This window comes from Hippopotamus amphibius, chromosome 12 (assembly GCF_030028045.1).
Source record: "Hippopotamus amphibius kiboko isolate mHipAmp2 chromosome 12, mHipAmp2.hap2, whole genome shotgun sequence".
NCBI lineage: Eukaryota > Metazoa > Chordata > Mammalia > Artiodactyla > Hippopotamidae > Hippopotamus > Hippopotamus amphibius.
The window spans coordinates 103,609,132-103,623,977 of NC_080197.1; the positions used below are offsets into that span (position 1 = coordinate 103,609,132).

Below are 14,846 nucleotides of genomic sequence, written 5' to 3' on the forward strand. Positions count from 1 at the left end.
TGGCTCCCACATTTACTAGAAAAGAATTTGGTTCTGAGTATAACATGTATTTATGGTTAGTTATTCTTTGGAGAGATTTTGTTTTAAGCATTGTAGACTGTATTGAACAAGACTGTGTTTTGACCAGAGTCGCCATATTAGTGTAAGTGATCTGGTGCTTCTGTTTTTGTTTCCTTGTCATAGTAAAAATATGATAGTACAATCTGATCTCAAAACCTCTGACTGCAGAAAATATTAAGAGAAGAATTGGAGTGTTTTCTTAAGTTTAAAACATGATTAATGATTCTACTCCTATGACTAGGTTATATTTTTAGCTATTTATATTTGTCTGTTTTAGACACTGAAATAGTCCTTTCATATTAGGAAATTTTAATAGCAAATAGCTACTAGTACCACCTTGCTTAAAACTAAAACTTACCTTTCTTAGTAAGGAACAAAATCTTAAACATTTATAAAATGGAGAGTTTTTTTTTTTTAACTTTAAAAACTTGAATTAATGTTATCATATTTAAACAATTACCTCACATCAAATTTATTTCTTGACTTTCTTTTCAACTTGTGGAAATAAGTAGCTGCTTAAGACTTCAAATGGAAATAGCATAGTTTCTTTAATTAAAAGTATGTAAAATAGGTAATGACCTTTTAAGTACATTTATGTACAGTTATGTACAAATAAGTACATTTATGAAACTTCATGTATGTGGAGAGATATTGCAAGTGTAAAGCACATATTAAAATCAGTAGTTGTGACACACAAGTTTATATGGCATTTATTTGCGAATTCAAGACTTAACTGATAAATTATTAAGATACAGAGTTTTCATTTTCAGAAATAAGAATATTTGTTATAAAAGTAATAAAGTATACTGGGAATTATTTCATTTAAGTTTAATAAAACTTAAGTTTTTATGAAAGACTGTTATTATGAAGAATCAGATGCCAGAGTATTGTTTGTTCACCCTGTGTAGTAGTTTTACTTGTTAATCCATACAGTATTAATTCAACTATAATTTAAGTACATTTTTAATATGTACCAAAGTCTTTCTACTCCCCTCACTTTTCTTCTGTCTTGCTACATTTGCTTTGCTATAATACTGCATTTAAAAGATCTCTTTAATGTATTTATTGTCTCAGCTCATGGCATTCCACATCAGGGCACATTCTATTTTTCTGTTAATTCATTTAGTGCTCTTTTATTTGAAATGGAAATGACTCCCTGTAAGAGATTAAGCAATGAAAAAAAAAGGAACTGGATTTTGGAGACTGCCAGAGACTAGCCTTCTGGTTTTTGACAAATTAGTTGCTGAAAGCATCATTTCATTAACTGCAAAGTGAGCGTAATTATAGTTATGAGGATTAAATTATAGATTTATAATGTTAAGTATAAATGGTAATTGCAAAGTCAGTTTTAAATATTTAAAGAAAGACAAATGCTCAATTTACTAAAAAAAGTTACTTTTAATGTGTATTCATTTAAAATGATAGATTTATAATACAGAATTAATCTAGTATAGCATTAAGATTACTGGCAAATTTATTTTTGCAAAGTAGCATAACCTTATGGCACAAGGACTAGCTTACAATCTTTAGAAAAAAAAATAGCAGAAGTAGTTGTGAAAGATATAAAGGCTGTCTTTAGGGCTTAGGTTTCCATGTACTTTGTCAAAGTGTTTAAAGAGCTGTTGGTTTTGGAATTTTCCACGACAGACTTTATTGGATGTAAAGAGCACATAAGATGTAGATTATAAGTGATCAGTGAAGATGGTATTGAAATATTTTTAATTGGTTAGTTTTCATTATTTTCATTGAGCATCTAGACTACCATCTCAGTCTTTGAACAAGGTTTGTACTTATCCGGTCATTTAAACTAAAATGTAGATATCCTTTAAGGATTCAGATCTTAAAAGACAAAACCAAACACTACTTTTGCATATAAGGTTTATGTTCTTTATTCAGTAAATAGGAATCCCTATTCCAATAATCTCCATCCTGTTGCCACAAAGAAGAGTTGAGCTTTCAGCATTCATTTGTGTTATTGGGGTGCCGGGGAGGGGCAGATTTCAGAATATGGAATAAGTATATACATGTGCTTTTAGTGTTTTCACTTGCATGGGTGTCTGTCAGGACGTGTGTGTGTGCGTGAGCATGGCATGCATTTGGGCATACTTTCCTTCTGTACTCTGACCTAAGTTTTATTTTAATTTTATAGCTGATATATGTGGGGTTTTTTTAACATGTTGAAAATGTTGGCTTTGTATTTTTGTAATATATAGCAGACCTTGATTTTAAGCACTTCTTAAAGGAATAAAAGAAAAACGAGATTCAGTTTTTTGTTACATGTCCTCGAAGTTAGATTCGAGAATCCAGTCATTCAGTGCACATATATTGAATTGCTAATAGGTGCCTTGCACTTTATTAGTTACTGGTAATATAAAATAAAATGTGAATTATAAGGCTGGTGATCTGCAGAATCCAAAAGATGCTGGAACCTTTTTTTTTTTTTTTTTTTTTTTTTGTCTGAGAGTTGATCTTTTATTTGTGATGAAGGGGGGATGTTTTCTTAAAATTACAAAAATATTAGTGGGATAGCGTTGTGTATGTAATTTTTGGTTGATATGGTTTTTGTGTGTTTTACCTGATGGTTTGTTGGGTGTGTATGTTTACTAAAGGCTTTGTTAGAACAGGCAGTAAGGTAGTACAGTTCATTTAAACTATTAAAATTATAAAATGAAAGTATAGAAGCTACAATAAAAAGTATTTGAAATTGTAAGTAAAACTGTTTAAACAAAATATGAGGAATAAATTGTAGCCAGTTGAGATCGTCAGAGTTACTGATTTACCATGTTTATTTGTATTCTTTTATTTACATCATTATTTGCTTTTAACAAATAACCTTGATTCTTGTTCAGGTTTGTTCTAATGAATTAAAAAATAATGATTCAAAGTATGCTTTTGAGTTATATCCAAAGCATCCATCATAAATATAAGATAACCTATTAAAAATTAAGGAAGAATCCATCCTTTTCCACAAATATTTTTTTGTTACATGAAAAAGAAGAAGGGATCTAACTTACCGACTTTTCTTAGTTCTTTGTAAAATTACCCTGATTCTCTAAGGTTGAATATTATGTAGTCTTTTTTTTAAGATTAATATTTATTGTACTCATAGTACAAATTATCCTAAGGTTGTATTTATCTGGTTAAATAAACTGAGTTACTCTAACAAACTAGGAGATTCTTTCTATAATAATAATACCTAAAGGTACTTGCTTAGAATCATTTCATTTTTGCATTCCTGATCACTCCAGGTAGTTTTCTGCATTTGAATACTAGATTTTGCTGGTCTAGCATAGAATACTATGAATAGAATCTTCAGTGCATCAGAACAGTGATGTCACAGAGCCCCTGGAAATCTCCTCTCTCACCAGTTACTAAAGCACAACTCTTCCTGTTTCTACTGTTCTCACTCTATTAGAGTAGCAGGATGTAAAAGGGACATAAATGCGATGATTTATTGCTGCGGGTGGTGTTTAAAATCTGACTGTTTTAAATTTGATGGAGCCATGAAGAATGGAGCGAGCTGTGAAGCTGCTCCAGTTAATCAAGGGTGGAAAGATACATTGTGGTCTGTATTGGTTGGTGTGGTATATGATGCCATGATTCTGTGGATTGAATGAGGAGTATATTAGTTAAGGGGGTTATTTTGAATTAGGTTCATGTTAAAAGTACCTGAGTTAAGTGCTTTATAAAAGAATTAATGACTGACCACCTATCTCAGATGGGTTTAAAGTACTCTGTCCATTATAACTATATGATAATTGGCTGCATTATGAAAAACATTTTTTGTTTTCTTCCAGTGTGAAAAACTCAAATTATTGTCTCCCATCATATACTGCTTATAAGAACTATGATTATTCAGAACCTGGAAGAAACAATGAACAGCCAGGCCTCTGTGGCCTAAGTAACTTGGGAAATACATGTTTCATGAACTCAGCTATTCAGGTAGGTCTTTCCAAACAAAGTGAAACTCACGTGTTTTATGGAAATCAGGAATACAAGAGGAATAGAGTTGGGTTTTACATGTCAGAACATGAGTATCATGTGTTTGGAGAGTTTGTGTTTTCATGGAAGATTTAAGCATGCACATTTGATTCATGCATTCTGATGCTGCTTGTAGAATATCTTATCATGATTCTCAGTTAGGTGGCATATGATTGATGATCGCATAGTAGAAGATTAAATATAAGTTCATGCAAAAATATATCAGTAATTTCAAACAGAAAACCTAGGCTCTCTGAGAAGAACAAAAAGCTAGTGAGATCTCTCCTTTACATGAAGTCTCTTGTTCTTTTTTAGACATTGGTGGGAATTTCAGAGAATGATTATTTTATGGTCAGCAGTGTTCTAATTCTAAATAAAATTATTTTTAAATCTTTTTTTAACCTTAATGTGGAATTAAGATTTTTAAAAATAAAATTTATGAACATTTTGTATACATATTTTACAAATCACTTTCCCTTCATACTCTTTCAAATTGGGGACATAAGAGGTCACTGCCCTTTTCTCCCCTTTGTCTCTCCGTAGAGCTTCCCTTTTCTTCCTGCTCTGTCTGTACCCTCTTCCAACTTTACTTGTGAAATATTTATGTCCTTGATTGATTTTGAAGTAACAAGATCTACATATACTTTAATATCACTGTCACTGTGCATAAAATGAGAGCTACTTATTTATTCCCCTTTTATAAATAAAATTCTGTTTCAGAAAGCCCAAAGTAATGGTCTACTATTTTGATATTTGGATTTTAACCTTTTGGTTTTTTGGTTTTGGTTTTGGTTCTTTTGCAATTCTGAATTTTTATTTTTAAATCTGCAGTATTCTGTTCTCTCTTTGTATTTTAACTGAATCTCCTATGCCCAGGGGATACCCTCCAAAGATATAGATTAAATACAGATATGGATTGATAAGGACATGGTTGCAAATCTTTTTGACTATCTGAGAAAAGTATAGGGCTCTTTATCATCCAAAATTCTAAGTAAACCCTTTGTATGTTGTCTTTAATCCATTTGTTTCCTAAATTAACCATTGTCTTTATAGCATTCTTGAAAATTTAGAATTTAACTGTCATAACTCTTGACCAGGAGCTGGCAACTTTTTTAGACATGCACTAGGGTGTATAATTGATTAATTTCTGATATCTTGGTTTAGAGTTGAGCCACCCAGGAAATAGCCTATCTGCTCGAGCAGATACTGTGTAGGTTAATAAACTATTCCTTTAAACCTTTGATGAGTAATGTTGCTTATACTTTAATGTGAATTACTTTATCCAGATTTTTTTTTTCTAGGATCCTAGTGCTAGTTAGACAATTAAATTTTAAGATATTTTATCTTTATTTTCTGGAAGAGGAGAAAGGGAACTCAGCTGAGAAGAGCAAGCCAAAACATATTGTTATCCTGACAGTTATTTAGAAAGCTAAGTAAAGTACGTGGGTGCTGAGCCTGTTTTCAGAGATAGGGTCAGGCCAGATATATTGTAATTTTGTTTGGATATTTGTTGGACTGCCCCACCTAATCACTGAAAAATCATCTTTAGCACCATCTCTGGAAAATGTTTTATATAAATGGTAGTTATATTAGTGTCAGAAAACCCTTTCTTGTATCACCAATTATATTAATTTTTATACAACTGCTTATCCTTGCACTACCAAAGTTACTTTGGTTCTGGAGGCTAAATATCTTGAGGTCTTTTGGGTTTTGTTTTTGTTTTAATATTCTGGTAGGGAAAACCATCTTGTTGCTTTTTCATAAGGATTAAGAATAGGTTTTTCATTAAAAATTTAATAGCATAAGCATAAAAAATTTGAGTATGTTAGAACAAGAGTTAGTGTTCATGCTAATCATTCATGAGAGTCTCTGGCTTACATTTAAACTAAATTCCCTTTAAGGCAATATTACATTCTAGTTTCCTGTGCCTTTGTTATAGTCTATTTAGTGTTGTCTCCATACGATTAACTAACTTTCTCAAAAATGAGTATTAAAATGAAATATTCTAGTCAGCTATGTGGAGCTAGATTGGACATGTGTTGAAATTTCTTGTATATGCTTAAGGTATAAGAAACTACATTTTTAGTTTTTGCTTCTGTTCAAAGCAATTTTATTACAATAAATTGGTATGTCTAATGCTGACCTTCCTTTTTAATATATTTAACGTTTACATGTTTCATTTCAACTGAGATATAGCCATGAGGGTGAGGTTTGTTATGGTGATAGTTTGTAATGTTCTAATAATAATCATAAAGCAAGAAAAATTTTTCATGAAAACTTTAGCAAAGTATTTTAAGCAGTGGATATTATTTTACGTCTGTATCTTGCTTGGAAACTGTACTTTCTCTAAAATAAAACTCTCCAATCAAGTTGGGGAAGAGAAAAAATTAGTTTTAATTTTTGTTGCTTTTGACTTTTAATCCAAATCCAGAATTAGAAAAGCTTGTACTTCAGTTTTATTTTCTTAAAGCATCTATGATTTTCAATTGCTTTAGATGTCAGCTCTCAAGTTGAAAATTCATCATAGGAGGGAATATAAAATGGTGGCAGTAGCCTATGTTATTCTGTTTCATGAACACCATGTAATAAGTTTTTAGGTCCACAGATGAAAAGCGTAAAAGATAGTTAATAGAGTAGATTTTTTTAAATAATTTTTTTAGATACTTTTTCCTCAATTATGCCTTTCTTCAAGTTTTCTTGTAACTTCTGTGAAATTGAAGGTAATTCATGAACTTCGGAAAATATTATAAAATAAAATTTCTACTGATAATTTGAATTTTAATATAAATTCTTTTATTAATTCAGTAATTCTAAAAATGAGTGGGCATTAGTACATTAGGCAGTGTAATTATTGCTGTATCGTTAAAAATATGGGTGTGAAAGCATACCTGTTTTCTCTATGTGAGAATGGGTTATGCTGACCCCGTCAGTAGCTTTGAGATAATGAAATTGATCGCTTATGATTAAAAACTAAGCACCAATCTGAGTGTGATTTAATATTATTATTGTTATTATTCAATTTAATTATATTGATATTTGAGATTTTCTCTGATTTAATGGCATGACTGAGTGTTAAATTTTTCTGATGAGTATAATACTGCCATATAACTTCAATTTATCAAGTTAATATTTACTGCATGGCAAATATGTGAGATACTTTTAGGCATAGATCCTGACTTATGAAGATTATAGCTTTGATATTGTGATTTTCAAACGTTTTAGTTTTTAGCATGAAAATATTTTTTTCTTTATTGATGTGAAAAGTTTAATTGCATCCTCAGTACTTAAACAGATATAGTGAAGTTGCTTTGGTTGGGTGAAGTGCCCAGAGTCCCACCTGCTTCCTTCTATTTAATGGCCTCAGAAGCATTCTCATGGGATCGCAGGACTCTGAGGAACAGTTTAAAAACCATATTCTGGCTAAAGAAAAGAACATGTTAAAAATTAGCAGTATAAGTTAGGAGCACAGACTATGGAGTTAATACTATCTAGATTGAAACCGTCTCTCTTACTGATTATATAAGTTATTTCTACAACTCATTTTTCTTCTAGGGTGAGGAAAATAATAGTAACCATATCTTAGGAGTTTGTGGGGATTGAGTTGATGAATGTAAAAAGCTCCTAGGTTAGTGACTGACACATTGTAAATGAATGGGTATTAGGTTGATGTTATTCTGTCTTTTTTTTAAATTGGAAGAGTTAAGCAGAGTGACTCTGGGAAAATTCTACCATCCGCAGCCCCTGTATTTATTTGTTCTCCTTTCCTACAAGTCTTATCCCACTTTTTCTGGACCTAGTGAATGAAGACAGACTTGAATGCACTTCTGGTTTTCCACTTAGCACTGTTGCGAGAATGCTGAGATGGTGATGTATGTCATCTCTGGTTCTGAGCTTGTTAGTTTAGCTCTGCTAGGCGTACTGATAGGCAAGGACTATAACAACACAGAACTGCTTGTGAGTAACCAATCTGCAAGAAGTTTAAGATTTCTTGAGTTCAGGTTACCTCTGGCCTCAGCCTCCTGAGTAGTTATGGTTATAGGCATATACCACCGTGTCCCAGTGGTACAAATAAGTTAACACAGTCGTTTTCTAGTGCCCTAAATGTATTATTCCATTGAGAGAGTGTCTGGTTTTTAAATTTTGCATTATTGGAGGTAATTTTAATTAGTGTTAGTTGAGTAGATTTCAGGAGCACTCCAACCCTTGTCTTTTTCATTGTCAAGGACTAGGAGGCTCATGATTGGCTTCCTGGAAGAAGCAACTCTTCAGATGGATTTGAAGCAGGAGAGTGATGTGGTCTTTTCCACTGGAAGGCAGCATGGCGTAAGATGGTGGTTTTCAAATTCTTTACTTGGGTTAATAGGGCTCCTATTTTACATAGACTCCAGGAAGTCATTGAAAAAAATGATAGTAATTAAGGATCTGTTCATTGTCCCTGTCATACAATGCAGAGTCAGTTGAGAGTCCAAGCATTTTTAAGGTCAACTTTTTCCTATGATCTGTTGGGTTCATAGGGAAAAAAATCATTCTGTCAATTCAGAAGAATGTAGAAAGTTGAAAGTTTTTTTTCAAAGAATTAGAATGAGTAATACTACGCAGAAATCTTTTAAGAAACTAGATTCTCATTGTAATGTAAAGCAGTGAAAAAGTCATTACTAAAGCTGTTATTTCCATGTTCTAGTACTTCATAGCTTTGAATGTGACTAAGTGTGATGCTTTTCTACACTTTCCTTGAGACTTTCTTTTTGCATTTATTGGAACAACCTCTTGGAAACCCAGTGTAACATGGAGCTTTCTGATTTTATTCAAATTAACCAAACTTGCAGTTGAGTAAATGAACATAGTTTCAGTCACAAAAAGAAACACCTAACCCTGAGACAGAAGAATTTTTAAAAATAGTTCAGGATTTTAAAGAAAATGAGGACTTCTGATAAACTGAGAATGTGGCTGATTAAAAATTCAAATATTATTCCTAGGGCAGGTTTTTATCTCTCCAAGCAATTAAACTCAGTTATTTGAGTTCCTTTCATACTGTGTGCCAACAATTACATGGCAAACTAGCAACAAAAATATGTTTAATTATCTATCAAATGACAGCTCACTCGGGTCTTGTCATTTTGATCAAGGTAAAGAAGTGGAAACAACCTTACTTGGATTAGAACTATGATTCACTTTCTCATCACAGACACCAGTGTTTTTACTTCTCCCTTGTTTGAACTAGGGAAAGGGAGAAGTATCCCTTCCTAAAGAAAGAGGGCTGCGAAAAGAGAACCTGAATGCTCAAGCAGATTATTTGGGAAAAGAGTATACATAGCATAGTTCTGTAAACATTTAGTTTTCATAACTAGGACAGAAACAGTATCTCTGAAAGAAGGCCTTGTACCTCTGTAACTTGGATAATAGTGATTTCTATTCACGAAAATATGCCTTTCTTAACCAACAATCTTACTTGTCTGTTCTTCACATTCTTCCAAATTAATATACAAATTTCTCTAGGATTAATGCTTCTGTTTCTGTTAATATAAACTTTCTAATGTTTTATCAGTCCCTAATTCTACAATAAGAAATGACACGGGTACAGATTACAGGGGAAAGGCTTATTTCAAGAAGTTGTAAATAATTACATCTGATTTTAAAACAGAATTGTTTTACCTTGTACTTACTAGGTAGAATTACTTGCAGTGCTAATAACATTTATAGCAGCAGTTATTGATATAATCAAACTGAAGTTTCTTGTATTGATTTTAATAATTATTCAAAATATTTGTAATTGAAAACATAAGAAATGTCAATCTTTAATTTGCAATGGTAACTACAAATTTGCCCCCTCTGAAAAAACAAAAAAGTGGTTTCAGATTTACTTCTGTTACCTAAAAATCAAAAACAGTACATTCTGATTTCAACATCTTTTCTAAAATGCATTTTCTTCCTTTATTAAAGGTATTGCATATCATTCAACACATTATGATTGAAATATTCTAAAGTACATCAGGCTTATATTCTAAATTTTATAAATCGGTATTATTGAAGAGTATCACTAGAAAATATAAGATATTGGACTGATAGAGCCTTAAAAAAGAAAAAGGCATGCTGAATTTCTCGTAAAGCCTTGCTTGTTGTCTTCTGCCTATTTGTTCTAACATATACATTTAAATTCTGGTCGGTTGAGGCTTATGCTGTATTAATTACTAAGAGGCCCTCATCTATTAGATTTTTTTTCTTCTAATGTCACACTTAAGATCATCTTTCTGTTTTAATCTGTGAGTAAAAATAGTTTGTGGTGATGCATTTTATCAGTGATCAACTTCATTAGTGTTTTCACTTTGCCAATAATGGATGCTTAGTTCAGTGTTTTTTGGTTTTTTTTTAAGTACTGTATATAGGGAAGCAAATTGCTGTTACCAGTCACTTCTTTACAGTAATTTGTAAACTATACTATACTGGGAGAGGGTGAGTGAGTTGGTTGCTGAAAACCATTGCTTAATTAATAATAATATTTAAAATAAAGTACTAATTCTCATAAACTCGTATTAAAATATTAACAGCCCAGTAGTGAACCTGCATCCTCTGATAGTAATAGTACCCTTCTTTGCATAGTAAAGGTTTTTCATATCATTGTCACTTTCTTAATTTCCTCTTCACAGAGACCTCTGGGTTAGAGCATCTAGTATCCTTATTTCACTGATGAGGAAGTTGAGGCAAGGAAAATTTAAGTAACTTGTCATTCACTTAGACAAGTTAATAAATGAGTTAAAACTGGGCTGTTATTCACATATACTGAGATAATGTATCTTTCATAATTATACTAATCAACTTGTAAGAAATGCTTTTAAAATGTTTTTATTGTGGTCACACATACCTGACATAACATGTACCATTTTAACTATTTTAAGTGTACAGTTCAGTGGTATTAAGTATATTCACATCTTTGTGCAACCATTAAAAATGTTTTTATGTTTATACCAAATATATGGCCCCCATAATACAAGATGCTCCCATAAGGGAGTATTACTGTTGTACGATTCAAACAGTTTCCTTGGGAGATTATATACACACTTACTCATTTGGTGGTGTGTTTGAAATAGTTTAAGAACTCCTTCTGGAATTGCTTTCATTCTCTGAATATCACTGGTAGATATTTCTCTTCCTTTGATGACTAAGTTTTCAAACCTAAAGTTATTCAGAGCATTATCTGCAGAATATTATAGGTGATCAAGCTGGATAAGTTTTTTCAAATATACGTGTGAAGTCATCCTTTCATTTATTCAGCAAATAGTCATCAAGGGCCCACCAAGTGCCTTTCACTCTGATAGGCAATAACTATATGATAGTGAACAAAACAGTGCTATTTCCACGGATTGTCGTCTAGCAAGGGAGGGAAACATTAAAGAAACTGTGAATGTGTTAAGCGCCATGAAGAGAAGAAAACATGGGCAGTGCCGTGAGTATAACCAGAGCTGGGAGAGCGCCTCGTTTGTACTGGGTGTCCTGCTCCCCAGAAGTAACGTTTGCGCTGTGACCGAGGCGCAGGCGTTAGGCAGGCAGGGGAGAGCTGAGGTCGGCTGGAGCAGCAGCCTGTGCGGAGCCCTCACGGTGGGCACGTTCGAGGAGCCAAAGGTGACCCACCTGTGAGACAGTATTTAAAGGGGGGGGCGGGTTAAATAAGTTCAAAGAAATAGACGAAGCCAGATCACGTAGCGGGGATTTGGATTTTAATGTATTACAAAGGCTTGGAAGGGTCCATGCTGTCCTCTCACGTGGTTTCTTGCAGCTATCGTCTAGCTGACTGCTCTGCTTACACCCTTAACCCCTGTGGTCGATCCTCAAAAGAGCAGCTGGAGCGATCTTTTTAAACTTAAGGCACTTCTTGTTACTCCTGTCCATATCGCTAAGTGCCTTCTCATGTCACTCAGCAAAAACTAGAGTTCTTGAAAGAGAATATAAGGCCCTGTGTGATCTGGCTTCCGTCTTCTTTTCTCCCACTTTACTCCATGCTCACTCTGCTCCACCCTCACGAGCCCCTTCCCGTATTCCATGAATGTTCCTGCCTCGGGGTCTCTGAACGTATAATTTCCTGTACCTGGAATGTTCTTTCTCCACATATTTATATCCTTGCTCTCTCACTTCCATCAGGTCTCCATTGTCAGTCAGCTCCTTCCCCACCACTCTGTATACAGTGGTAACCGCCCTGCTGCACTCCGCAGCCACCTGGTATGTGCTGCATATATGAGGTTTTGATTGTCTGCCCCCCCCTGCTCCCAGCTCATGCTCCGTGAGCTCAGGGGCTTTGTGTCAGTCGCTGCTCTAGCCCCATCACCCCAAACAGTGTCTGGCATGTATTGCAGGAGGCATTCAAATGAATGCAGAGTGAAGGAAATCACAAGAGTGTGTCTGGTTTCTGGCTTGTACATCATAAAGTGAACATAATGATTAACAGTGGGAGGAGAGACACAGGAGAAGTAGGTTTAGGGTAAGGAGAAGACTGTGAGTTAATTTTAGGCATGTTCAGTTTGTCCTGCTCATAAAGCATCCAGGTGGCTGCATCATAGACAGTTGGGTATTCTAGTATGGAATACAGACCAGAGGCCCAGGCTGGAAATGAAAGTATGGCTGTTTGTAGATGGTATTAAAAATCAGGGGAATGATTGCATCTGTGAAGTGAGGGCATCTGTTTAAAAGAGATCCCAGGACTAAGCTTTACAGTACAACACTTGACTGGAGGAAAGACACTACTATTGCAACAGGAAAAAAAGAACAGGATTATGGATGCAACTAGTTTCCAGTTTTGTGATGACTTCTATTATCCTAAAAGTACAAGACCAGATCATAAGCTAAGAACGGAAGAATAAGATTGCTCAGCAGTGTTGAGATCTCGTTTGAGATTGGAGACCATCAATTTAGAATGGTATAAAATTATTCACTTGAGATTTTCTCTAACAATGTTTAGCTACATGGTGCATAAAATGGATGACTGGGGTTATATAGTAAAATGATCGGGTTCCTCTGGGATTGTAGAGAGAAAAGGGAAAAGGAATTAAGAGCAGCTAGACTAGTTTTCTTGTTTGGGGGGCTAATTTAATCAGCTAATCCAGTAAACATCCATTGAGACCTACTCCATGCCAGGCATTGTTCTAGGCTTCGGTGGTGCAGAGCGGAAAAAGACAGTGCCTGTCCTCCAGGGTTTTGTGCTGTAGTGAATGAGATAGACGTGTAAGTAAATGAGATGTGCTGTGGGATGTGACAGAAGGCATGACCAGCCCGGTGTTTCAGAAGCAAAGAAAAGAGAGCCACTGGGAAATGTGAGGCTTCACCAACGGGCTGATACTTGAGTTGGGTCTTGATTTCATTTGACTGAGTACATTATTCATTATGACTTACGTTCAGTTCATCTGGTCATGGAAATAGCAGTGAGTTACCAGAGGCGCAGCTATAACGTTATAGCTCGTGCTTGTTGCCACACGTCAGAAGTCTCATTTTACCGTTGTCCATACACTCAGCAAACACACACTGACACCTCCTGGCTGCTAGATAGCAATGGTTTTTTGTACATCTGCCAACTCTGAAAAGAAAAGTACCTAAAATACTTGAGCAGTGACAACATCGGTGAAACATATAGTCTCCTAAAGTAATTACATCAAAGATGATATTTATTTGAATTTGAAGGGTTTACTGGAAAGTCACTTCTTGCTTTATAATCAAGTCCCACATATGATTAAAAATCTGTCAGGACTTCCTAGGTGGCACAGTGGTTAAGAATCTGCCTGCCAGTGCAGGGGACACGGGTTCAATCCCTTCCCCGGGAACATCCCACATGCCGCAGAGCAGCTAAGCCCGTGCGCCACAACTGTTGAGCCTGCGCTTAGAGCCCGTGGGCCACAAGTATTGAGCCCATGTGCTGCAACTACTGAAGCCCACGCACCTAGAGCCCGTACTCTGCAACAAGAGAAGCCACCACAATGAAGAGTAGCCCCTGCTTGCCACAACTAGAGAAAGCCCGTGTGCAGCAGTGAAGACCCAACACAGCCAATAAAAAAATAAAAAATAATAATAAAAATGTAAATAAATTTTTATTTTAAAAAAATCTGTCTTCATTTAGAGAGACTTTGCTTTGAATATAAACTGAATTATTGACGGACCCACACCAGTATACATGCGCACATATTTATTATGCATATATGAATGAATACATATATTTTTAAATAGACTTGGTATGTAATTGAGGTATTTTGTGTAATTCTTCAGTAGTTGCCCAGGGCTTTTCTAAGCATTATGTACCTTGCCCAAGAGAAAGCTTTTGGTAACTGTTTTTAAAAGAAATTAAAAACAAGCTTTTGACTAAAATGTTACTAACTGTTCATAAGGAAATTCTTAATAGTAAGATATACTTCATGATTCCTCTTACATTCATTGAATACCCTACCAAAAGTATCTATATCTATATAGTTATGCCACCATCTTCCTGAGACCTCTTTTACCTTCCCTGAGACTTGTTCCATTAATCATCTCTTCTCTCTTCTATATCTTTAACCTCACCTCTTCACTGTCTTCCTTTCACCATGTATACATGGTTAAGTCTTTTTTTTAAATGGGGTGGGAGGGAGATGGAATGAGGAGGACCCTTGACCTTGAAAAGGATGGTCTGTGCTTCCTCCCTACTTTCTCATGTCCTATTCAGTAGTCCTCATGTCTGCAGCATAGCACAGTAGTTTTAAAAGCTTAGATTTTTCAACTTGACCGCTTGGATTCAAATCCTAGTTCTGTTACTTAGAAGTTGTGTGGCCTTGGATAAGGAACTTTTTAGTTTA

General features: G+C 34.6%; 1 protein-coding gene across 9 annotated transcripts in view; it reads left to right on the forward strand.

The window, feature by feature from the left end:
- USP15 (ubiquitin specific peptidase 15) overlaps positions 1-14,846 on the forward strand; it is a 115,894-nt gene that overhangs the window by 67,947 nt on the left and 33,101 nt on the right. For 7 of the 9 annotated variants that reach the window (XR_009048569.1, XM_057704108.1, XM_057704103.1 and 4 more), the window contains one exon: positions 3,858-4,002. Coding sequence is in view for 8 of the 9 variants with exons in the window: in XM_057704108.1 (XP_057560091.1) it covers positions 3,858-4,002 (145 nt within the window). In the remaining variant the exon portion in view is untranslated. Of the gene's footprint in view, positions 1-3,857; positions 4,003-8,264; positions 8,365-14,846 lie in introns of those variants that run through there. The other 2 variants (XM_057704109.1, XM_057704106.1) reach the window with 2 other exon arrangements.